The 25,090-nt window shown below is 49.1% G+C and overlaps 1 protein-coding gene and 1 long non-coding RNA gene across 4 annotated transcripts in view; one reads left to right on the top strand and one right to left on the bottom strand.

The window, feature by feature from the left end:
- Positions 1–1,470: 1,470 nt before the first annotated feature.
- The window catches only part of MAPRE3 (microtubule associated protein RP/EB family member 3), a 52,467-nt gene continuing 28,847 nt past the window's right edge, over positions 1,471–25,090 (bottom strand). Inside the window, exons 1-7 of one of the 3 annotated variants that reach the window (XM_078056087.1) lie at positions 18,356–18,491; positions 5,971–6,098; positions 5,199–5,344; positions 4,402–4,603; positions 2,946–3,100; positions 2,667–2,819; positions 1,471–2,424 (exon numbers count right to left, since the gene is read on the bottom strand). In XM_078056087.1, the coding sequence (XP_077912213.1) occupies positions 2,356–2,424; positions 2,667–2,819; positions 2,946–3,100; positions 4,402–4,603; positions 5,199–5,344; positions 5,971–6,091 (846 nt within the window). In that variant the 5' untranslated portion in view covers positions 6,092–6,098; positions 18,356–18,491 and the 3' untranslated portion in view covers positions 1,471–2,355. Of the gene's footprint in view, positions 2,425–2,666; positions 2,820–2,945; positions 3,101–4,401; positions 4,604–5,198; positions 5,345–5,970; positions 6,099–18,355; positions 18,492–25,090 lie in introns of those variants that run through there. The other 2 variants (XM_036090184.2, XM_036090185.2) reach the window with 2 other exon arrangements.
- Positions 3,098–4,570, top strand: LOC118534395 (uncharacterized). The gene is made up of 2 exons (XR_004916651.2): positions 3,098–3,345; positions 3,888–4,570. It is a non-coding gene; the product is annotated as an uncharacterized LOC118534395 (long non-coding RNA).

Below are 25,090 nucleotides of genomic sequence, written 5' to 3'. Positions count from 1 at the left end.
CTGGGGGAGGCATTATTCTGCCTACCACACCCACTTTGACGGCAGGGTGAGGTCTTGGCCTGAAGATGAACTTTGGGTAACAACGACTTTATCTTCTTATAGTATCTACGTGGAATAATAGAGGGAAAGCCCTTTAAAATTAGGCAAGGGAGGGGTGCCTGAGAGCTCAGTGGGTGAAGGGTCTGACTCTTGGTTTCAGCTCAGGTCATGATCTCAGGGTCCTGGGATGGAGCCCCGTGTCGGGCACCGCACTCAGCGAGGAGTCTGCTTGGGATTCTCTGTCCCTCCTCTCTTAAATAAATGGATAAATCTTAAAAACTAGGCAAGGGAATTAAAAATCATAAAAATCAATAAAAGCAGGCAAGGAATTGTTGGGGGAGAAAAACAGAATAGGGTCAGAAGTATCTATGTTGGAGTGGGAGTCAAAAAGAGGAGATGAAGTGAATGAGGAATGAACAGACATGAACTGCTTCTTTAAGACTTCTATCTGGAGTCATCAGAGAAATGGTGGTGGTCTGGAGGAGGTGCATGGAGCAGGGTCATGGAATAAACAAGGCCCCAACTTGAACATATTCAGGATGGTGAGGAAACACCTACCAGGACTCCCAGCCCTCACCTAGAGAACGTTCTGGAGGTCCCACGTCCGGTCTTCGGGGATGAGCGCTGAATCATGAGTCAGGAGGTCTGAATTCTAATCCAGATTTTTACCACCTTGAGAAAGTTGTGTCACATGCAGGCCTTGGTCCCTCCATCCGTAAGTGAGGGGGCTGATCAAGATGATGGCTTTGTTTGAGTGGGCCTGGTTCACACATTCATTTCAGTGCCCTCGGTCCCGTTGGGCTTCCAGGATATTCTTACTATGGCCCTTCGCTGGGGCACGCCCCACGAAGGTAGGGCTATGTGGATGATGTGAAAGGCTTGCTGACTCCTCGTTCTCATTAGAGCTTGTTCCACAGAAGGAACCGCTCAGGCCTTGCTGTCCTTCTGGGCCTCAGCATTCAGAGCTGCTTGCTCTTTGTAACCCACTCCACTCTCTCCTTGTCCCCAGCTGGATCACTGTTGGGAGGGCTGTGAGCTTTGACAGCGGGTGGGGGACATCATGTGGCCTCACTGGCCGGAAGGAGACTGAAACAAAGCACCTCTTGGCTAGGCCACCCTGTTACGCCCCCCGCCCCCAGCCACCTGATTGGGCTGCCCATTGTCACGGCCACGGCCCCACACTTTGTTCCTCCACAGGGATTGGGGGTCGCGGCCTCCACGTCTTCCTTCCCTTAGAGCCTGGGGACCAGAGTTGAGAGATGGGGACGAGGTCAGAGCTGGGCTCTGAGGCCAAGCGCCCATGGCAGTTTCTAGGCCTGACAGAGGGTGGCAGTGGGGCTGGGCGCCAACGACCTCTGGAAGAGGGGAGTGCTCAGGAAGAGCGAAGCACTGAGACCCAGGCTGTGGCCCCGGTGAGGGAGACAGGGCATGGACTTTTACCACACAAGTTTATTTAAATAAAAGTGAACACATAGGCAGGCTGGGTGGCCTGAGGAGGTGGAGGTTGGGGAGGAGGGCACACGGGAGGCAGACGAACAGGAGGGTCCAAGCAGAGTCTGTGTGGTATGAACCAAGCTGCGGGAGGAGTGGCTGGGGGCCTCGGGGCAGTGCTGGGCTTCAGTGCTAGGGGCTGGGGGCTGAGGGTGGGGGAGCCTGGTGCCAGGAGGTCATTTTCATCCGTCACATGCTCCCCTCCCTCTCCCTGACCACCGGGGCTTAAGGCACCCCCCCTCAGTCCCCTTATCCCTCTCCTGACATCAGCCTTCCCCTCAACTACTGGGAAGCCAAAAGACAAAATAAATAAGAACGGGTGAGTCCTGCCACGGTTCCCAGCAACAGGGAAGGGAAGTCAAGCCAGGCACACTGCCCCGGAGCCCCGTGCTGTCAGCCCTGGGAAAAGAACAGGTAAAGTGCAAGGAAAATCCAGTAAGTAAAAATATACCAATGACTTTGTCAAATATACAGCTGCTGGCCGTCAGGGGAGCAGGCAGCTGGCTGGGGCAGGGGGGCAGCAGCATCCCCCCCCACCGGGGGAGCTGTTGGCCGACACAGCGCAGAGACAACGGAAATAAATAGGGATACGGAGGAGTGGACAGAGGCCTCGCCCGCTGGGCCGGTGGCGGCAGGAAGGGGCCTCCGCCTGCCCCCCTGCCCCATCCCCGCGAGCCCCGCTCCTCGCCTGACTCCCCAATGCTGGGCTACTGACATGAAGCACCCGGCCGGCCGGCAGGCTGTAAGGAAAGGATTATAATGTGGGGTGGGAGCAGGGTGGGGAGGCACGGGAAGCCGTGCAGTCAGCCAGGGCTCGAGCCGCCCTCAGTACTCGTCCTGGTCTTCCTGTTGGTGTTCCTCAATCTCATCGTCCTCAGGGGGTGCAAATCCTTCCTGGAGGGTGGGAAAGGAGAGGGAAGTGGTGAGCCAGGCAGGCCAGGCCGAGGGGGAGACGGCTGCCCCAGGGCTCCAGAGAAAGGGCCGAATTCTAGTTTCACTTCCCCTGCTAATCTCTATGTGGCCTTGGGCTCTGACTTCAGCGGGCTCTCCTCAGCCCTCGGGTGCCACCCCTTGTGGTCTCCACGGGACGATCCGTGAGCGGGCCTGGGACGGGAGCGGGCGCCGGCAGAGCTCACCTCAGTGGCGTAGAGAATGCCAATGATGCCTGAGATGACAGGGCTGTTCTCACTTTCGTGTTCCTGGCAGATGAGCTCGATGTCTCGAAGTTTGCTGAAGTAGAAGTCACGCTCCTTCTCCAGCCCATCCACGGTCAGCTTCAAATCCAATAGCTGCTCCGGGACAAGGTGGTGTTCAGGCCAGAGATCCCTGCCTCAGACTCCCCTTCCCGTCCTGACACCCCAAGGGCCTGGCTTTTGTTGAGGGCTCTCTCAGCGACCCTCGCCCACCCTACTCACCTGCTGGTTGAGTTCAAGAATCTGGGCATCAGTCTCATGGCCGCCATTCCGGGCTGATGGGGGATTCTTCCGGAGGATGCAGGGTGGGGCCACATTGCTCAGCCGACCAGAGGTCTGCATATTTTTGGGGCCTGTGGGGGACGTCCTCTGTGGAACTGCCCAGGGGAGAAAAGTCGGATGGGGCCACGTGAGCCCACAGCTCACGTAGCATGAGACGGCCTGGTGTGACGGCTGCGGGGGCAGGCCCATGCGAAAGGCAGGCACTCTCGCCCTCCCCTCTTCTCCCACTCAGGAGGGCCATCTACATCTAGGCCTCAAGCCATGGCCACACGGACACCACAGCAGCTGGGCAGCTCTTTGGCAAGCCTGGGAGAGCAGGGACTTCAGGGAAGTAAAGGAGGTATGAGGTGTCGGGAGGGAGGAGAGCCGGCCTGAGGGAGAGGTGAGGGGAACTGGGAAGGCGAATTTGGGAAGTGGGGCTGGGAGGGTTGGGCCTCTTGTCCTGGCAGCCAGAGTCTGAGGAAGAGCAGCTGGTGCAGGGTCTCGAATCTGGCACTTGCTGCGTCTTTCCCACCAGAAGCCCCACCCTCCCTGTGGGTGACCTCAGAGTCTCAGGGCCCCTGCCCCTCCCAGGCTCCCTGCCTCGGGATGGGCTCTGTGCTCTCTGCCGGGCCTGCCTCAGGGCCCCCGGCTCCTCCCCCCGCAGGCCGGGCATGCTGTGGCCACTTGTCTTCTAGCTATGGCCGCTCCCTGGTCACAGCTGGCTGCTTCTAATGCAAAGCAAGCGGGTGAATGGGGGCAGGCCCAGGCGGGGCAGCAGCGCGAACGAGGAGCGGCTCTGCTATGACGGGTTCAGATGCTGGGGCTGCTCCTCTTCCTCTTCCTCTCCCCAACCCTGTCGTCCCCCCAAAGGCCCTACTGCTCCTCTCCCTTCTCCTCTAGAACCCAGACAAAGCCTCCTTTCAAAAGACTCCTCTCTTGAGGACTTCGGGCTATGCGCCCTTGGAGTCGGGGAAGACGTGATCCCCACGGGGGAAGCTTGGCAAACTCCTGTCCCTGGGCGTCCAGTGGGCAGGGGGCAAGAAGGGAGCGTGCTGCCGGCACCAGGCCCCTGGCCTGGATGGACCCGGACAGACGAACCATGCCACATGCTGGCCCGTCTCTCGAGGCCAACGAGTTAGCTCACGCCACCGAAGCAAGTGCCCTGGGCCTCCCACCGCCACTGCCCCCACGGCTGGTGCCGGCGGCTCCCCGTCTGCGGCAATCTTTGCGGCCCCGTCCTCCCTCCTGTGACTCCCCCTGGTCTAGGCGGGCAGCAGGCGGCGTCATCTGAACTCCGTGATAACAGTCTCCTCTAGGCTGGCAGGGCCGGGCCGGTGGCCCAGGGGGCGCTCGTGGCTCTGGAGCCCTGCCGGCCCGGCCCCCCACACCCCCTCCCCCAGCTCGGGCACGTTACCTGCTGTGCCAATGAGTTTCTTGGATTTGTTGAAGATCTGATCACCTGGGTTAGGAGGTGGCGCTACGTCCTGGCCCTGCCGCGCCAGCAGAGGGTTGTAATCCTTTCCGTCATAGTTTGCGTCAAAGAATTTCTTAAACCACTGAATAAACTCAAAATTATCTTGGAATTTTCCTTTCACTAATTTCTCTACGGGAATTATCTGAAATAGACCACACAAGCAGAGAACTTTAGCGAGCTGCTGCTGTAGGGCTGCCTTCCTCGGTGAGCGGCCCACTGCTCTCAGGAAAGCCAGCCCCTGGGCTGCAGCATCCTCCACCTTCTCCACAGCCGTGGCCCCGGAGCACGCAGGCAGGCTGGGGCCCGGCCCCGGATCCGGACGCAGCCCCTCCTCCAGGCACAGGGGGCACCCTTGGTGCGGCCTGCCATGTGCATGTGGGGTGGGGGCTGCTGGAACCAGGGGCTGCGGGCCACTGAGGCAGGAGAGTGAGCCCAGAGACTTTTCTTAGGCCCTACAGAGAAGGAACTTAAAAGGAGCGGAAGACTGAGCCTAGTTGCTGAGATGGATCGGGTCCAGAGAGAAGGAAGGGGCAGGAATGTCGTCAGGATGGGATGTCAAGTGTGGGGTTTTCCACCATGCCTTGAGCTGGGGGAACATTCCCTCTGGCAAGTAGGGGGGTGGAGAGAGGCGCCAGGGCTGGAATGACCCCAGCAGCCCCTGCCGCCCCGGCTGGCGGGCCATCTTCTTCCCCAGGGTCACACAGCTCCTCAGGGCCCCCCGGGGCACAGGCACCTACTTTGTCAACACCCATCTTCTTGAAAGCTGCTTGCAGCACCTTGAAGTTGTGGATGTATTCATGCTCTAGTTTGGCCTGGAACTTCACCTTCCTCAAGTGCACACAGCCGGGGAAGAGCATGTCCATGAACTGGCAGTAGGCTGCCCCTGTGGAGAAGCGAAGTTGCTTGAGGGGCGCGGGCCGCTCCCCTGCCTGGGCTCCTCGCTTCCCCTTCCCCAGGCCCTCTGCTGGCCACTGCCCCCAACTACCCAGCCTCTTCTCCTTGTCCCGGCTTTCCAGGAATGACAGCAGTTATTCCGGACCGATGCGGTCACGTACCAGCACCGCACCAAACACTGCGTATACCGCACTCCATCCTACCAGCGGCCCTGTGTGACTGGGCATGGGATCGCCGTCTTATGGACGGGAAAACAGACCTAGTGATTTGCCCAGGGTTGCGCTGCAAGAAGAGCCGAGATTTGGGCCCCGAGTGGCTAGACCTGACCTCGGGCTATTACCCTCCGGCTTCACTGCCTGTCCTAGCTCTTGGTACCCACTGCCCCGCCCGCCCTGCAGCCCTTCCCTGAGCCTCTCCTGCTCTTCACTTTTGACTCTTGCCATTCCACGAGACCCTTACTTCCGTCACCTCCAAACACTCTGACTAGTTTAGGGCTCTGCAGCTCTCCTCCTTACTCCCGATTACAGACTACATTGTCTCCTGTGTCCGTCCTGCTCCCGCCTTCTCGCCCCTTCCCTCCAGCAGGGCCCACTCTCCCCACTCCCAGGCTCCTACCTGAACAGAGCTGTTCTATCTTGGTATAATTGAGGTGCAGGGAGTCATTGACCCATGCAAGCATATCATGGCGACTCAGATTTTCACTGGTCACGGATGTGGAGTACACATTGACGGCCATACCCCAGCTGCAAAGAAAGAAGACAGGCAAGGTCAGCACCCGGGGTCCTCGTGCGGTTCTTTAACTGTAAGGAGAGAAAGAGCCAGATAATCCCTGGGGAAGTAGGAAGCATCTTCCTCTAGACCAGCCTTGCAGTTGTCCCTCCTGGAAAACCCTTCAGTCATTTCCCGCGTGTCTACTACACGCCAGACGTGTGCTCAGGAAGTGGTGACACAGTAAGATGTGCTCTCTGCCTTCAAGGAGTTTACAGACGGGCACATCTTTCCAGAAGGGAGTGACAGGGCAGAAAAAGCAGCAAGCACAAAGTTTAGAGGCGGCACAAAGGTGGGAGTGATCTCTTCTGCTTGACAAGGTCAGCGAAGACTTCAGAGCAGAGCCGCTGGAGTCTGAGAGAGCTAGGAATTTTCCAAACATACCAGGCATGGGGTAGAAGGGTACCGCAGGCCCAAGGACCAGCAAAAACAAAGGCGCGGCTTATTCTGGGACTCTGAGTTGTTCAGCAGGCCTGGGGAGCAGGTTTTTGTGTTGGGGTGTGGTACAGTGAGGCTGGCAGGGACAGACCGCAAAGGGCTTTGTTTAACACGGGGAGTCTGAACTTTCTGTTCAGACAACAGGAAGCCATTCGAGGATTTTACGCAGGCAGTAACCTGACCAGATTTGTGTTTGAGAAAGCTGACTAACCTTTGCCTCTCCTTTGACTTCAAACCCCATATTTCTGTGGCATGTGGCATGTGGCCTGCTGGCTGACCCACAGGCACCTACATTCTGCTTATCTAGAACCTCCCCTCCATACAGGCTTCTGCGCTTGTATTCATTATTCCAGCGAACGTCACCACCAGTCACTCAGTCACGCACGTTAGAAACCTGGGGGTTATCCTCCATAGCCCTAGTCCCCCTCATCCTCATAGCCAGTCAGTCATCAAGTCCTGCAGCTCTGCGGTCTTCCCGGCTCTCCTGCTGCCTTGGGGGTTATGCATGTGCGCTCTCTGGCCAAGGCCAGCAGTCGCCTCCAAAAGGCCACCCAGCCTCCAGTCTCTCCCCTAGCAGTCCCCGACGCTGTTGCAATCAGAATCTATGTAAAAGCAGCCTGAACCACAGCGCGATCCGCAGCAGTCATGAACGAGACACCCATTGGCTGAGTTTGCCTTGCAGACTCGAACTGTTCAGCCCTCGCAGTGTTGGAAACATTTTTGAATTAGTGCCCAATATTTTAATGTTGGGACATTTCACACAAACGACTTGAGGTTTCTGGCTGCTTTGGCAACCCTGGGCCTTTGTTCCTGCACAGCCACCAATGGTGGGAGCTGGGCAGAGGCGCCCCCTTCTGGCCAGCGGGCGTGAGCCCCTTCTTAACCCCCCCACCCCCCTCCCCCACCCGCACAGGGAGGCCAGTGTCAGCTGCTGTTTATCACTGACTTGCGCTGTTAAGAGGCAAATATATCTTGTAACTAGGTCTTTATCAAAAGTGGAGAAACAGAAAATAGACAAAAGCACAGCATATTTTGAGAATTGTGAGAGTGCTTATTTCCGGAGTGAAGAATATTTCTCTAGGTTTAATACACAAAGTGTCTCTGTGAAGGAAAACTATGCCCAGACCATGCCCCTGCCCCCTTTAGGCACCTGCCCTTATCATGGGACCCTCCCCACCACGTATCACACTCCTAAATGGGCCCCACCTCTCCAGCCCTATCTCTCACTTTGCTCCCTGAGCTGGGAGCCACCAGCAGCTGCCTACTTACCCTGTCTGGAATGCTGCCCCCCACCCCAAAGTCCACTCATTCTCTGCTCCCATGGTTCTCAAACTGGTCCCTGGAGCAGCAGGGGTGCTGGATGGGCTTCAGCTTGCTAGAAATTCCTTCTTGAGTCCCACCCCAGACCTACTGAGTCAGAATCTGCACCTGACCAAGATGCCCAGAGAGTCTGTGGATGCAAATTGGAGAAGCCGCTTTAGAGAGGAGGCTCAGTTGGCATCCACTAGGCTGTGCTCCCTTGTGCCCCCCACCCCATATATACATAATGGAACCTCATTAGATGCACATTTAAATTCAGTGACGTTTTTGAGAAAAATCGAGAGAGAAACCCTCTTGTTTTGTCCTTCATGGCCCAGGGGAAGGGAGGCCAGGCAGGCCAAAAAAGCCAACAGAAACAAAAATTAATGTCTTGGGAGCTTCTAAGAACTCGGAAGCTAGGAATTCCAGAGATTTCCGAGGGTAATTTTGACTGCACTTGCGTCTCCTCTTACACGATGTTTTTTTTTTTTTTTTTTAAAGATTTTATTTATTTATTTGACAGAAGGAAAGACAGCAAGAGACGGAACACAATAAATGTGTGGGAGGGGGAGTGGGAGAGGGAGAAGCAGGCTTCCTGTGGAGCAGGGAGCCTGATGCGGGGCTTGATCCCAGGACCCTGGGACCATGTCCCGAGCCGAAGGCAGACACTTAACGACTGAGCCACCCAGGCGCCCCTTACATGATGGTTTTGAGCCCAGTGCCCTGTATTCTGACCCCTGTTCTAACCACAGGGCTTGTTTAAATGCCTGCCCCCTTGTCTGTAAGAGCCTTGAAGCCAGGAGTGGGGTTTCCAGGCCTGTCACAGGCAAGGTATTCAGCAAATTCTTGAATGATTGAGTGATGGCTCCTCACGGCTTCTCCTCTTTCTGATCCATCTTTCATCACCTTCTGGCCTGGCCCCCTCCCCCCACTCAACCTTAGCCTGGGATGTTGGCATCATGTCCTCCAGGACACTGACCTCCAGGTCTCTGACCCCTGTGCATGGAGACCTGCCCTGCCCCTTTCTGTTCCTATAGTACCATGAGCATGCTCAGTCACAGCAGGTCAGCTCTCTTGAAATCACTTGTATGTCTGTCCCCTTCACTGAAATGTAAGCTCCTCAATGGCCAGGCTATGTTCCATTCACTTGTGGGTTCCAGATCGATTTTCCATGAACAATAACTGCAGAGACTGGATTTAGGAGAGTGCTTCTGAGTTTCTAGGAAACTCACCTAAAGTGACATCAGAAAGCTAGCGGGAATGGATGGACACCAAAGTTGACAAAGAGGCAGAATGGGTAGGGTCGAGGAAAGTGCACTTTATTTTGATGAGTATTTAGTTAGGGACTGTGAGAAACAAGAAAGATTTGCCCCAGTCGTTAGGGAGTTTATAGCCTTACTGGGAAGACAAACATAAAGGAGAAGAGTATAACCAAATGCCCCCTAAGTGTGGTGAAACAGTAGGTGTGACAGGACGTCAGAAAGGAGAGCATGTAGGGTGAGAGAGAAATGGGCTTGAATGGCCCCCCTAGGAGTGGTCAGACCCTGTGAGGCCTCCAGGGGCCTTGCAGAGCCCTGCTGATCCCAGTGCATAGGGGACAAGCTATTCTGGATACTGGCCTTCCATGAGCTCGGGGGATTATTTCTCCCCGAGGCCTCTGGGGCAGGGTGATTCAGGGGACTGTTGGGGCTGTGGCTCTGCATTCTGCTAGGCCTCACAGGGTCTGGGCTGGTCAGGACAGCTTCTGGGAGGTGAAGGGGGGTGTTAGGTTGGCCCTGCGAGTTCCTAAGCCAGATTAAGGATTTATTGTTGTTGTTTAGTGTATATGAGTTTTAAGGGCTGATTACTGAATAAAAGCAGAGGCATTGGTCCGGGTCAAAATTAGTCCTCCGGGTTTTGACTGAAATCATTTGAGCTTCAAGGGTCTTCCAGGCTGAAGGCAGCCTTCTTGGGGTTCCACGGGACTGAACAGGGGATGGTTCACATTCTTTACTAGAAGAGCACATTAGATTTTCCTGCAGAGATTTTCTAGTAGGCCAGAGTAAAGCCCAAGTGCATATATGTGTGTATAACTATGTACGTATTATATACAACTATATTATATATTATATTATGTATATAACTATAATATACTACATCTACAACTTATTAATATATATTTATATGTAATATATAACATATGTAGTATATTATATACAGTTGACCCTTGAACAATATGGGGTTAGGGGAACTGATCCCCTGCACAGTTGAAAATCTGTGTATAAGTTTTGACTCCCTCAAAAACTTAACTAATAGTCTACTGTTGACCAAAAGCCTTATTGATGATATAAACAGTTGATCAACACATATTTTGTATGTTATATGTATCATATACTGTATTCTTACAATAAAGTAAGCTAGAGAAAAGAAAATGTTATTAAGAAAATCATAAGGAAGAGAAAATACATTTATAGTACCATACTGTATTTCTGGAAAAAAATCTACATATAGGTGGACCTGTGCAGTTCACACCTGTGTTGTTCAAGAGTCAACCGTATGGGGGCGCCTGGGTGGCTCAGTCGTTGGGCGTCTGCCTTCGGCTCGGGTCATGATCCCAGGGTCCTGGGATCGAGCCCCGCATCAGGCTCCCTGCTCGGCGGGAAGCCTGCTTCTCCCTCTCCCACTCCCCCTGCTTGTGTTCCCTCTCTCGCTGTGTCTCTCTCTGTCAAATAAATAAATAAAAAATCTTAAAAAAAAAAAAGAGTCACCTGTATATAGTGACACACATACACACATACACACGCATACACACACACCCACTCCAGGTGGTCCTGGCGCACACCCAGGTGCTAGAACACTGTCCTCATCTGAGGCAGGTGCATACCTGCGACTGAGGCCTGCATTGCAGGAGCATAGGCTGGGATGTTGGCATGTTTTGCTACCTCCCTGGGGGGAAAGTGTTAGCAATCTTCCTCCTTGATGCATAGGAAAAATTTCAGTTTTCCTTCCAGAATACAACTAAAGACCTTGTTATCAGAGCTCCAAGAGTCACCAAGAGCTACACAGGTACTTGAAAAAGCCAAAGTCTTCTGGGTCAGAAATCCCCAGTTCTGTCTGTGCCTCATGATGGGAGGGCATTTTCCACACCTTTCATCAGTCTGAATCTAGGGTCCCCAAAGTGGCAACAGGGCATGTAAGAAGGAAGCTGGAAAAAAAATGTCTCATTTCAGGGCCAACAATCATGTTGTTACCTCCTATGGGGCTTTTGGGAAAGTGGGTGGGGGCGGGATGGAGTGGGGTGGGAGGCTGACACTAAGAACAGAGCCATTATCCCCACTTAGGACTGGCTACTCTCTGCCTTGGTCAGGGGGGTCCATTTTAGCTCAGGAGGACTCACCTAAGGCACCCAGGGGTCTCTGCAAAGATTTTCTGTCACACTTGCTAGAGGGTCACAAGGAAACAGCCTCCTAGTTCCCTTCTCTCTCATCCTGATAGGGAGGGCAGGATTTCATTTTCCTTTCCTAGATTTGGCCCTGTAAGTACAACTAAATTATGGCCAGCAGGTGGCACCCAGGTCCTGAGCAAAGCCTCCTCTAAACATTTTCCCCCATCCCCAAATCCTCCTCTCCCTAGCTCAATTTAGAAAAAGAGAGCCCCAAATTTGATCTGGTCCCCCGAAGAGGAAGCCTGGTTCTGTCAAAAGCTCGTGGTATCAGGCCACGGGGGTGGTCGAATGGAGTGCTTTGTTCTGACCCGGATGTCCTCTAAGAACTGGACCAGCTGGAGTGGCCTGGAACATTGGGTCTAAGATTCTGGACTGAACTACACCAACCTCCCTATGCCTCAAAGCTACACATTAAACTCATCAACTGGTCCCACTTCTGATGACTTTTTATATTGGGTGTTAACTCAGACCTAGACTCGAACTGGACCGGATTCTGGGGGCAAAGATATATAAAGCGTTTACCCAATCATCTGGCTCTGTGTGGTCCAATTGCCTCCAATTACAGCAGAGAAACGGTCTGAGAAAACTCTTTAAGTTAACACACCTGTTACCAAGGGTTGCTTTCCCTCTTCCGAGAGAATGGTAAGCAACCACACCAGGGGTCAGGCTCTGTTCCAAAAGCTAACATAGCGGGTCTTCCCTGTCCCTTTGTTTCTACCATCATCTTTGGCACGTGGTGACTGTCAAGGGAAATGGCCCCTGATTGGGCTGTGCCGCGTCACCCGCCGAGTCAGCTGGAAACCCCATTCTAGGCTCAGACTGAGAATGTGGCCTTGGAAAAAGCCTGCTCTTCAGGACCTTGACTCCGGCTACCAGGTCTGGAGTCATGGGAAAGACAAGTTGAGGAGGTTTAATCTGGTGATTTTGTTAAATCATTTCCTATGCTAGGACCATAAGGTTCAGGGTGCATTTACTGACGGTGGGAAAGGCGGTTATAGCTCTCATCAGGAGACGTGAAGCTGCTGGCCATTCCGTGGTCTAAGGCCTTGGAAGCGGTCAAGACTAAATCTCAATCTCCCGTGGTCAGAAGAGTTTCCAGAAACCATCCAATTCCTTCCCAGATACCTAGGACGACATTAGCTCTAGGTATTTATATTCCTAAATCATCAATAAGTCTGTATAACTCTGAAAGCTCACATTGCGATATTTAATAATGGCATCACAAGCCTAAATCTGATTTTGGCTTTTTGTTTTCAAGTCTTCAGTGGGAATCCATCTTCCACAAATGTGTCTTGAAGAGAATTCAGGGGTCCCCAGTTCTTTGGTCCCTAGGAGAACTCCCTGCAGTTCCCAGGACTCCACCCTCTGTCTAGCACAGCTATGAAAGACTAGGTCTTTCAGTTCCGCAGTGGGTACTGGGCAGGCCTTCAGCAGCCTCCAAAAAGGTGTTGCTTTAAGAATACTGATCTCCAGGCAGAACACTTGGATTCAAATCCTGGCTCTAACATTTCCTAGCAGTTTGGCTTTGGGCCTCAGTTTCCTCGTATATAAAAAGGGGGCAGTTCCCACTTCACAGGGCCTTTATGAGGATTAAGTGAACCACATATACCGAGCACTGAGCAGAGCCTAGCACACAGTACATTTTCAGTAAGTGTTATCAGCGTCACTGGGGCAGACAGTGAGAATCCAAGGGCCCTTGTTTGAGAAGGCAGGTGCCCAACACATATCCAGCTTCAGGTCTCCAAGCCCATGGAAGGCCAGTCCAGGAGGGAGACAGACTACAGAACTCTGCCCTTTCTGCCTGGGGACAGCCATCTGGGCTTCCTGAAGCTGGGCCTCTGACCACAATCCCTCCCCAACTCCAGATTTTTCCAACTATTGGGCTTTGTAGATGCAATCCTACCGGCCAGGAGAACTGGAACAGGCGCTGTGGGATCAGAGGACGACTCTGAGGAGTCTGCCAAAACGTTTCCCACTCCTGATGTAGGGCTATGCCCATTGTCACTGGGCTAACCCTTCCTGCCCAGGCCCAGGGGGGCTGAAGTCACCTGTTTGGAAAATCTGCAAAATTGCTACCCCTTTTGCCCTTGGGTCACACATCCAGGTTATTCTGGGGTTGCATGGAGGCAATATGTGCAGGCAGGCATGAAGGGTTTTGTGGGGCTGGAGGGGCCTGCCGGCGGGTCACAAAGCCCTGGCAGGCCCAGCCAATCACCTTCTTCTCACGGTGGGGCAAGGACCGGACTCACAGGGAGGCTCAGCCTCTCAAAGCTGAATTAGTCAAAGGTAGAGAGGGGGCATGTGGAATAGTTCCAGGGCCGGTGGGTAACCAGCACATGCCCACTCAGGCAGATCCAGGCCAGGGATCTGGATGGTGTTGGTTCAGGTAGGGACTGGAGCTTCTCCAGGATTCTGTTCTCACAACAATTTTAGGTCATGTGGCTGTTCTTTAAGGTCCTGAACCCCGCTGAGGTCCCAGCTACTAGGGTCCGGGACCTGTCCTGCTGAACAATGATCTCAGCTCTTAAAGAGGCATTCCCAGGCTAGTCTAGGTAATGCTGCCGTACGCCCCATAGCTGCTGGTCAGCCCCCTTCTCGCTGGCCTGCTCTGGAGGAGCGGGCGGGCTGCTGGCCCATGGGTGGCTAGCCTGAGGACAGACAGGGAGCAGGGCTTCAGCGGCTGCTGGGACGTGTTGAGGAAAGAACATTTGTTTCTGCGGCCCCAGTGCACCTGATGTCTCCTTAATGATCCTTCATGCTTCAAAGCGAGCATTAGGAGAAGGGAAAAGAAATTTCAAAGGTTTTCTTCTTTGGGTTTCTTTTTCCAAGTTACTGCAATGTTGTCTTAATCTCAATCACCAAGTATTTACTGACCACTGACATAAAGTGCTAAACACTTTGTGAGGCACCATGAGGACACGGGATCATTTTAAGACATGGATCTTGTCCTTAAGGAGCCTTTGTTTGAAGAAATAAGAGTAATTCATAAAACCACAAGGGATCCCACAAACCAGAACATATGAAGTGCTTAACAGTGAAAGTACATTTGGCTTTTAAGTGCTCCAAGAGAGTGCAAAGGACGAGTGTGGGCTCAGTTAGATAATTTCTGGGAGAAGGTGGCACCTAACTTGGGCCTTTAAAGATGACAGGATATCAGAAAGCAGTGAAGAGAAAATGGGAAATTAGAGACATGGGAAAGAAGTTTGTTGTTATTTTTATTTTTTAAAATGAGCCAAAGACCAGTGATTGAATTTTAGAGGAATCTTAGGGGATGTGATTAAGAGAGGAGATAGGAGAGGTAGGTGATGTGTCAGGAGCGAAGGGAGGGACTGGTTTCAAGGAGGAGGTTATCTGCCCTGTTTAATGAAGTTACCAGACCTCTGATGGAGAAATGGTCATTAGCTTGTGCAAGAAGAAATGATGAAAGTCTGAGTCATCTTGCTGGAGACTGGAGACAGAAGCTAGACCTGAAGACAGTTATGGAGTCCCAGATCATTTGCCCAAGAGGATGCTGAGCGGGGAAGTCAGGAGTTTGTCATCCAGGGCATTTGTGTCTGCGGCCATGGCAGGTGGAGTAGCAAGCTACTTGCCTGCAAGGTGGGGACACCGTGCTGCTCTTAGTAAAAGCTGGAAGCCGTAAACAAGATTTAACGTAGGCTTATGCTCTTCATCTTCAACATCCCACCCTTCCTCCTTCAGAATCCATATCCTGTTCTTAAGTTCTAGATCTTATCTGTCCAAGGAGACTCACAAGTGCAACCTCATGGTCTTTCTAAAGCTTCTTACAACACTGTGTCATGAATGAAAAGAAAGAATGGGAAAAATGTTAAATATAATAAAGTCTTAACTAAGTTGAACGTTTGGAAAATATTTTAAGTATTCATTTGCCATTGTGTTTAACTGTAGTTAATCAGAACCACTTTGATCTTTAGTTTTGTTGAAAATCTTGTTGAAAAGTACCCTATTAAGGCGGGGTGGAATGCACAAAATTTATTGCTAAGGACTTCCCAGAGCCTCTGATTCACTCACTTGCTTATCGCCATTTATGGAGTGTGTATTCTAGGCACTGAGCCAGGTGCAGGGTCTATAGGAAGGAATGGGACCCGGTCAGGGCCCTCGAGGCGTTCACGGACCAGGGTCGGAGCTCGGCCAGTGAACAAATAACCGAAGGGCTGCACATTACGCTACAACCCCACAGGCAGGAAGGCTTGCTGTTGGAGCCACCCTGCTTCCTGGGCCAGGGACGGCTTTGTAGAGGAAGCATAGTTTGATGTGGGTCTTGAAGGAGAAGGTCATCAAACAGAGCGTGAAGAGGAGAGAAGAATGGACTAGGAAGAGGGAGAGGATTACAAATAGTTCACCCCAGAATGCATGCTGGGAGCAGGAGATGAGGTTAAAAAGGTATGCAGAAGCCACACAGCAGGAGCTCTGTAAAGAGGTTAGGGGGTATTTCATCCTGGGGGAAACTCATCAAGGGATTTTTTTTTTTTTCTTCCTGGATACAATATATTTATAATAATACAAAAATATTTATAACAATACTAGAGTTAAGAAACTGAGCATAATTTCCAAATCAAAATTACAGCAAATGAAGTTACAGTGATTTAGAAGCTGCATTTAAATTTATAATTCTTGAGGCTTTATTTTATATTATCTTTTCTAGTAAAAATTGAAGAAATTCCCAAGTGCTGCTTTGCAGAAATCAGTGCCCTCCAAATTTTTGGAAACTCTTTATTTTGAAATAATTTTAGACTCACAATTGCAAAATAGGACAAAGAATTCCCATGTATCCTCATCCAGCTTCCCCAATAACATCTTACATAACAATTGTGAAGGCCAAGAAGTTGACACTGGTACATTATTAATTAAGCTACAGACATTATTTGGATTTAATCAGTTTTTACATGCACTTTTTTTTTGGGTGTACAGTCTATGAAATTTTATCACATGTGTAGATTCATATAATCACCACCCTACTAGGATGCAGAATTGTTCTATAACCTCGAGGAAACTCCCCTGTGCGCCCCTCTATAGCCACGCCTTGTCCCCAACTCTAAGCCCTGGCAAGCACAGATCTGTTTTCCATTGCTGTAATTTTGTAATTTTGAGAATGCTATTTAAATTGAATCATATAGTAACCTTTTGAGATTAGCTTTTCTCTCACTTAGCATAATGCCTTTGGTTCTATCAAGTTGTTGCACAGCTTAATGATCCTTTTTTGTTGCTGAGTAGTATTCCCAAAACAACGGTGCACATATGGCTATACCAGAGTTTATCCATTCACCCACTGAAGGATATCTGGGTGTTTCCAGTTTTTGGTGATTACAAAAAATCCTATGAGAACTTTCCTCAGTCTTCTCTTGCTTTGTCCATGAAGGTCTGGCTCTGGGAGAGATCTCTCCATGTTTTTCTGTCCTCTGGAACTACAAAGCTAGTTGAGGTTTGTAGTTGGGAGGCCCGGGCATTAGGTTCGGGGGAGAGGCTGAGACAGAGGTGCACAAGCAACTCTTTGGGGACTGACTGTTCCCCAAATTATGGGTTTGTTCAACCTAAACCTAAGTCTGCCCCCGTAGGCCAGATTCTTGCATCTTACATGCATTCACTCTATAACCCAAATTTGTGAACTTATCTTATTATGGCACAATTTTATCATGGATAATATAGAATTATAGCGGTCAATTTGGGGAGCCTTCAATATGAAAATTGAGATGTGCTTTAGAACAAAAAGGGGACAAAGTTTCAAATGTTCCATTGTTTGCAGGATTATTGGAGCTGAATCCATTAAGATTCAGAATGGCCTGTCTAAATTTCTACCCAAACTTGCACAATACCCTCTTAAAACTAAAGAAGGACTAAAATAGTCAAAAGCATAATAGAGAAAGGACTCAGCATACCTTGAACAGTCCTTGTAACACCCTTACCCTTCAGTCAAAAAACCCAGTGGGTGGGGATATAGATATACTCAGGACCTTGGGGCCATAAACAGAATAGTCATTCTCTGACCAGAACTAAATACTCTTTTTAAAATTTTTTTCTTATTTTTGAAAAGATTTTATTTATTTATTTTAGAGAGAGAGACAGCACAAGCAGGAGGGGCAGAGAGAGAGAGAGAATCTCAAGTAGACTCCACACCAAGTGCAGAGCCCGATAGGGGGCTCGATCCCAGACCTGAGCCGAAGACCTGAGATCATGACCTGAGCCAAAACCAAGAGTTGGATGCTTAACTGACTGTGCCACACAGGCACCCCTCTTTTTTTTTTTTTAAGATTTATTTATTTATTTATTTGAGAGAAAGAGAGAGCGTGGCGGAGGGGGGAGCAGAGGGAGAGGGACAAGCAGACTCCATGCTGAGTGCAGAGCCTGATGCAGGGCTCAATTCCAGGACACTGAGATCATGACCTGAGCCGAAATCAAGAGTGGGATGCTTAACTGACTGAGCCACCCAGGTGTCCCCAGAACAAATACTCTTTTATCTCTAGTGCCTCCCAAGGTTGCATATTTTACAGTTGCAGATACATGTTCTGCTTTCTTAGTGCTCCTTTAGATCCAAAGAGTCAACATTTGTTTGCTTTCTTCTGGGAAAATCAACAAAATATCTGGACTGCTAAGCCCTAAAGATTTCCTGAGACCTCACCTACTTTTCACAAGACCTCAACCACAACCTCAAGGACCTTAAATTTCTGCCTGATTCTTCATGTGGATGACCGTGGGTTGTGCTCTAAAGAGACGTACTCTAAGACCGATTCCAGTGATCTACTGTTTTCTTTCAGTGTTTTCAAAGAGAAGTTATAATGTGGTCAAAGTAAAGTTCATTGCCCAGGACATGATTTATCCCAAGCAGGTAAATCCTATACTTTCGACAGACTGTAGGCCATTCACAACTTTGAACATTTCTAAATCATCACACTTACAAGTTAACCAAGTCCTCAGTATGCAGACCTCTTTCTTAGGAATCTAAACATGAAGAGGTCTTTTGTGAATTAAATTAGCCCTTTAACATCTTCCCACTCTGGGCTTACCTAATTATCATAAACCTCTCTATCTATTTGTACATGTGAGGTCTGGACAAACCTTTGGTGTTATGACTCAACCTTATGGGAATCATCAGACATCGACAGTCTACGGCAGTGTCCAGTGGCTAGGCTAGTGGATGCTTCTGCACACTTGGTTCTAGGGTCTCCTTTACATCTGACGGTCCGTCATATGGTATACAGTATTTCTAGCTCACTGAAAATACACAACATTTCTCAGTAAGTAGGCTTAGCACCATTGAAATCCTATTACTTTCTCCCTCACATATTTTTCTATTCATTGCGCTAATACTTTGAATCCTGCTATCCTACTTCTAGATGTCATGTTTTCAATGAGCTGATTTTGGCCCAACGGCTTCTGTTCTAGGAAAAAGAGATCGTTAGATCATTCAAGAAGGAGAAAAACTGGGCCTCGATTTAAGAACCAAAACCCTAGCCACTCAAGGGCACTCAGGGTTGCTTTCTTTTCTCCTCAAGCCTTTTCAGTTCATGCTTTACAAGAGGCCTGGAAAGTAGGGCAAATCGTACCGAAGGTGGAACTGACAGACTCTGCTGCAGGCCACGCTGTGGGATGCGAGACAGAGAGAGAGAGAGAGAGGCCCAGGACGACCCCCCCGACTTTCTTGCCACAGCACGGGAAGGATGGAGGAAAGTATAGGGGGAGCAGGTCTGAGGATGGGGGGGAAGACCAGGAGCTCACTTAATATCATACATGGACACTGTGAAGAATATGAAGAATATGTAAGGGTATTAGGAAACGTATTTAATGGGGCATAATATTTCATGTTTAATTAAATCAATCTTCAGTAGTTGGACATTTTTGATATTGAAATAGTGCTAGAATTAATATCTTTGAACATTCGAGTTTTGTCTAAATGTAATACCACCCTGTGGGGAGGGAATTAATTACTATGGCAAAGGGCATGGCATATTTTAAAGCCTAACAGCTTTCCAAAAAGATGATACCTTTTATTTTTCCTCCAGAAGTTTCAGAGCTCATTTCAACACACTCTCACCAATATGGAATGTCAGTATTTTTAAAAATGTGTTGATTTAGGGGCGCCTGGGTGGCTCAGTCATTAAGCGTCTGCCTTCAGCTCAGGTCATGGTATCAGGTCATGATCCCAGGGTCCTGGGATCGAGCCCCACATCGGGGCCTGCTTCTCCCTCTCACACTCCCCCTGCTTGTGCTCCTGCTCTCGCTATCTTTCTGTCAAATAAATAAAATAAATAAATAAATAAATAAAATCTTTTTTAAAAATGTGTTGATTTAATAAAAAACTTTTTTGTTCTTTTAAAAAACATTGCTTTGATTACTAGTGAAGGAGAACATTTCTACGTTTATTGCCCATATAAATGTATTTGTCTGTGAACTGTTTGGGCTGTAGAGTTTGAGGAACCCACAAGTCATCCATGTGGTCTAAAAAACACCTGGAAATTCTGATCGTAAATTCTCACTATTCACACCTTTACTGAAGGTCTAGGGTCCTGAGATGGATTTATATTGGCCCCAGACATAGTTACTTTTTTGGTAAATGCCTGATATTCCATGTAATTTATTTTGAGCATGAGATACTAGAAAATGTCCTTATAGGAAGGTTTTGAAGATTCACTTAAGGAAATTATAAAATGAAAAAAAAAATACTGTTGCTACACTGCACTTATATGCTAAAATGTATTTTGATTTGGAAAAAGTGGAAGTTTGGTAACAATGGAGAAAATGCACATCACCAGGGAACCAAGAGAAAGCTAGACATTACCCAAGATATGTGCCCCTCATATTTTTGCCTAGTGTTTTGGGGAAAGAGGTTAAGAAAGGGAAAATGACTTACGGTTTCCCAAGATTCTGCTGAAAGTACGAGAAATAGAGAATTAAGTGCACACTTTAACTGCACCTCCAAAATAGGCAGCCTTATGGTGTATTTCCTCAGGAATATATTGGCATGTTTAGCCATGTGGTCCGGCAGCATGGTACTCCAAAAAAGACTCTGAAGAACCCAGCTCCAGCCCTGCCTCCCATGATCTTCTGGGCAAAGGCGGCCTCTCTAGGCCTTGGTTTCGTCTTGTGAAACAGAAATGCCTCTTGGACATCACTCACTATGTGAATGGCTCGTGGGCACCCAAAACACAGATGCTCTGAACAGACAATTCAGGGAAGAAGTACAAATGGCTAGCAAGTGTGAAATAGGAAAAATGTTCAACTTTATGAATGATTTTTAAGTAGCTATGTTGCTGGACTGGCACGAAGGTTAAGGCTAACCTAAGTGGGTCACTCACACAGAACCTTTATAGTTAGAGCTATTGGTGAGAGGTGGGTAACGTAATTCTGACAGAATTTTTAAGTCTTTGACATTGAGCCAGGAAGAATGTAATTCGGTAGGGAGAGGAGATTGGAGACTATTACACCGTTAAATACAGTAAGTTGTGAGTGGGATCTATCTTGTGGGCATCTTATGAGGCAGCATTCCACAGTTGGGAAAAGCGAGGGGCCCGGGTAGAGGGCCCCGAGCTGGGCCTCTGGCAGCAGTGACTGGCCAGGCTATCATGATCCTGGCCTTAGCTGGATTTGTAGTAGGCGCTTCATAAATTTTAGTTTCTCTTTCTTTCTTTTTCCTCGTGGTGGTAATAACTGACAGTAGCTCCAAACCGTGCCCTATAAGGAAAGCTCACAGAGAATTTGGGCTCCTTCAGATAGCGCTTCTCACGTTTTAGGTGTCACCTCTCTGGAGGTCAGGGAAAGGTCCTGAAGGGACCACCAAAATAGAATTCTTATCATTTCCTTCCTGGAACCAGAATTCTGGAATTTTCTTTTTTTTTATTTTAGAGGGGTCATGGTATGGTGCTGAGATTTGGCCTATGTCCCTACACTAAGCACAAGGCTTGCTTGGATTCATCATTCACTCATTTGTTCACACGTGAATATATGCCTACACACAGGAATATTGAAGCACCTACTTTGTACAGAGAGATGACTGGGCCAGAGGAATTCTTCTCTCATCCATGGATGGCTCCTTGTTTAATGAGTAGGACTGTACATAGTAGCCAACTGCTGACTAGTTAATAACCATTTCAAAGGGTAGTGATGTCTAGGGATAATTTACTCCTTCGATCACCTCCCCAGGAAATTGCGGCATGTCCCAAAAGCAGCTTAATATGATGAAAATAGCCCCTGAATCTACGGATACTGTTTTTTTCAGGCTTCTCTCTGTTACAGATTATGAAGTGGGCTGGTGAGGCTACCCTACTTGGGGTACATCAGGTAAGAGTGATGTGTGAGGATATGGGAGGGCGGTTTCAAAAGAGGCCAGATACCAGGTGCACCTCAATTCCAAATAAGCCAGGATGGTGTTGAATTAGGACTAAGATGGGAACAGAGGATGACTTCATGGTGGCAGAGTGAGGTGCATGCTCGCCAGAGACCTCACGAGTCCCTGCAGTGCTTGTCAAGATGAGGACCCACACCGGCTGCCTCGGGCCACAGGATGCCCCACAAACCCACGTGTCCAGGCAGCAATGGAGAAGGGTGGAGGGCTGGCCGAAGCTCTCGGGGTCCCCCCTTGGGGTCCCCACGGGCTGCTGGGCACTTCAGAATCTGGTCAGGGCTAGCTCTGGTCAGTTAAATCCACACTTAAATGGTCATAGGATAATAGCTTAATGATGAACAAGCAAACAAAAACCTGTTGTTGAGAGTCCAGGGAAATGTACTCTTTTAGACATGGGTGGCGAGAGTATCATTTAGCAATCTTTCTGGAGTACAATTTGGTTAAAAAAAAAAAAAGATATTAAAAGCCTTTACACTTTGTATATTCTTTGACCTTATTTCTCTTCTAGGAATTTTGTACTAAAGCAGTAATTATGGATATGTGTAAAGCTTTAGATATAAGCATATTTATAATAGTGAGAAAGTGGGAACAACTGAAATGATCAACAATAATGAACAGATCAAGAAATCACAGGACATCTAAACTATGTAGCTGCTTAAGAGAGCGCCTCTGTAGAGGACTAGTAATGATGCCGCTGCCCCTGGCCGACTCAGCACCCACTGTGCGCACCCTCTCCCTTGCTGGTCCCCACCAGAGGGGTCAGAAAAATGAAGTACAAGCTCGGAGCCACCTTGAGACATGAGGTAACACCCAGCTGGCTAAGGGGCTGGACTGTCCTTGAAGACGTCCTTGAGCTGTTCTAGCAGCCTGTACCTCCTACTTGCAGACGCCCGTCATGGGAGAAAAACGCCCCTATTATTTGTTTAAACCACTGTTAGTTTGGATTGGGGTTTGCTGTCAACTAACACTGCTAGTTGTCCTTTGAGTTTACTTGTATCAAAACACAATCCCAACCGATAAAGACATGGAAGGACGTTTATAATATATCAAGTGAAGGGAAGGTATTATGGAGCAGAAATGTATCAGTAGGCATAGAAGACTAATGTGAGGATACGTGTTCTAAAATATAAGTGTGGTTCTACCTGACAGTAGGGTCATAGGGGATTTTTATTTTCTTCTTCAGGTTTATCTGGACTTTCTAAATTTTTTACAATGAACATGTATAACTTTTGTGACAAGAAAAAACTCAATTAAAAATATTTTTTAAAAACAGGGAGAGAGGGGCGCCTGGGTGGCTCAGTTGGTTGAGCGACTGCCTTCGGCTCAGGTCATGATCCTGGAGTCCCGGGATCGAGTCCCGCATCGGGCTCCCTGCTCAGCAAGGAGCCTGCTTCTCCCTCTGACCCTCCCCCCTCTCATGTGCTCTCTCTCTCTCATTCTCTCTGTCTCAAATAAATAAATAAAATCTTTAAAAAAATAAAAATAAAAAAAAATAAAAACAGGGAGAGAAGTATGGAAGAAAGCTGTGGTCAGCCAGCAAGAAGTCCTTTTTTTTTTTTTTTTTTAGATTTTTTTTTTTTATTTGACAGAGAGAGACACAGCGAGAGGCGGAATATAAGCAGGGGGAGTGGGAGAGGGAGAAGCAGGCTTCCTGCTGAGCAGGGAGTCCGATGCCGGGCTTGATCCCAGGACCCTGGGATCATGACCTGAGTTGAAGGCAGATGCTTAACGACTGAGCCACCCAGGCGCCCCTTGTCAAGAGCCTTTTGCTGGGGGCGCCTGGGTGGCTCAGTCGGTTAAGTGTCTGCCTTCAGCTCAGGTCATGATCCCAGGGTCCTGGAGTCCTGGGGTCCTGAGATGGAGCCCTGAGTCAGGCTCTCTGCTCAGCGGGAGCCTGCTTCTCCCTGTCCCTGCAGCTCCCCCTGCTTGTGTTCTCTGTCAAATAAATAAATAAAATCTTTAGGGAAAAAAAAAAGAAGCTCTTGACAATAGTTGCCAAAAGAACCACTTAAAGGCTTCTGTGGCTCTTTGTCTGGGTGGTTCAGACTTCTTTGAAGTGGTTCAAGCCCTTCCTTGCTAGTTTGTCTGGTTTTAAAAGGTCTGGCCCCAGCAGCGGGGCACAGCCTCCAGGGATGGCCTCCTGGCCACAAGGGGCTCCGAGCTCTTCCCAGCTCCTCTCTCCTCTCCACTGTGGGCCTTGCTTCCCATCTTTTCCCCTCCGTCGCTCATTTCGTGCTTTCTCATAAGCTTCTTGGCAGGATCAAATGAGATAACCTACCTGGAAGTCTTCATCCACTACAAACTGTAACAAAGGGTAAGGTATTTTCCTTTGTACTTCATATTTATACTTTGCTCTTCCTCCCTCATTTCCCTCCCTGTTTTAAAATCTTTCACTCTTCTCCTTCCTTTTTCCATTCCCCCTCCTGCCTCCTCTGGCCATGGCATACCAGGGGCATGATGGGCCTCCATGGCCCTGGACCTGTGCTTCGGTCACATTCCACATGACCCTGCACTGTTTATCTGTTCACGGGCCTCTTGCCCTTGCCCAAGCAGTGAGCTCCCTGAGCAGCCACCATGCCTTTCGACCCTCAAGAACCTTTCATAATATCCGACTCACAGTACACTCCTGGTGCCTGATACCACGAAGGATAAAGCACAATACTGACGCAGACACACACACTTACGTGTAAAATCAGCCGTCCATATAAATGAGTGGAAATGTGTTACTTGCATCCTAAAAATTAAGGTCTTGTGGAACCTTTATATTTATGAACCAATAACTGAGAATTGGCAGAAAGATTAGGAGGTTGGAAAAACAAATTTTTTTTAAGAGAGGGAGAGAGGTGGGGGGAGGGGCAGAGGGAGAGAGAATCTTAAGCACGCTCCATGCCCAGCGCAGAGCCTGACGCAGGGCTGGATCTCATTACCCTGAGATCATGACCTGAGCAAAATCAAGAGTCAGATGCTTAACTGACTGAGCCACCCAGGCACCCCTGAAAAACGAATTTTTTCTTCCAAACTGCAGTTTAAAACTATTGGGGAATGGGAACATTAGTAATAATAATGTGGAAACAAATGTTTTAACAGTAAAATATTAGAACTAAGTTATATTTTAAATCTGTATTATCCACGAAAAAGCTTTTAAAAAAAGTCTGCGAGGATCTGTGAAATGCTGTATTTAAAGTGCATGACGTTGGAACCTAATCCTGCCTCTCCTACTTTGGCCAAGTTGTCAAATCATTGATTTTTCTCATCCACCTCGTTCCCTTCCATTCTCACTGACCTCATCCTGGTCCAGATTGTTGTCATTCTGTGACCGAACACTATTCCTCCTCTTAGTCTCCTTTCAACTTTGTTGCCTCTCACTGTGCTGCTTTAATCTGACCTCCCCCCTCCCCGCCCCAAGCTCCATTGGCCCTTATATCTATGCAGATCCTATAGGATAAAGACCA

Source organism: Halichoerus grypus, chromosome 10, assembly GCF_964656455.1.
Source record: "Halichoerus grypus chromosome 10, mHalGry1.hap1.1, whole genome shotgun sequence".
NCBI classification, from domain to species: Eukaryota; Metazoa; Chordata; class Mammalia; order Carnivora; family Phocidae; genus Halichoerus; species Halichoerus grypus.
Note: the sequence above shows the minus strand (reverse complement) of the source record. Positions and strands in the feature narration are given on the sequence as shown.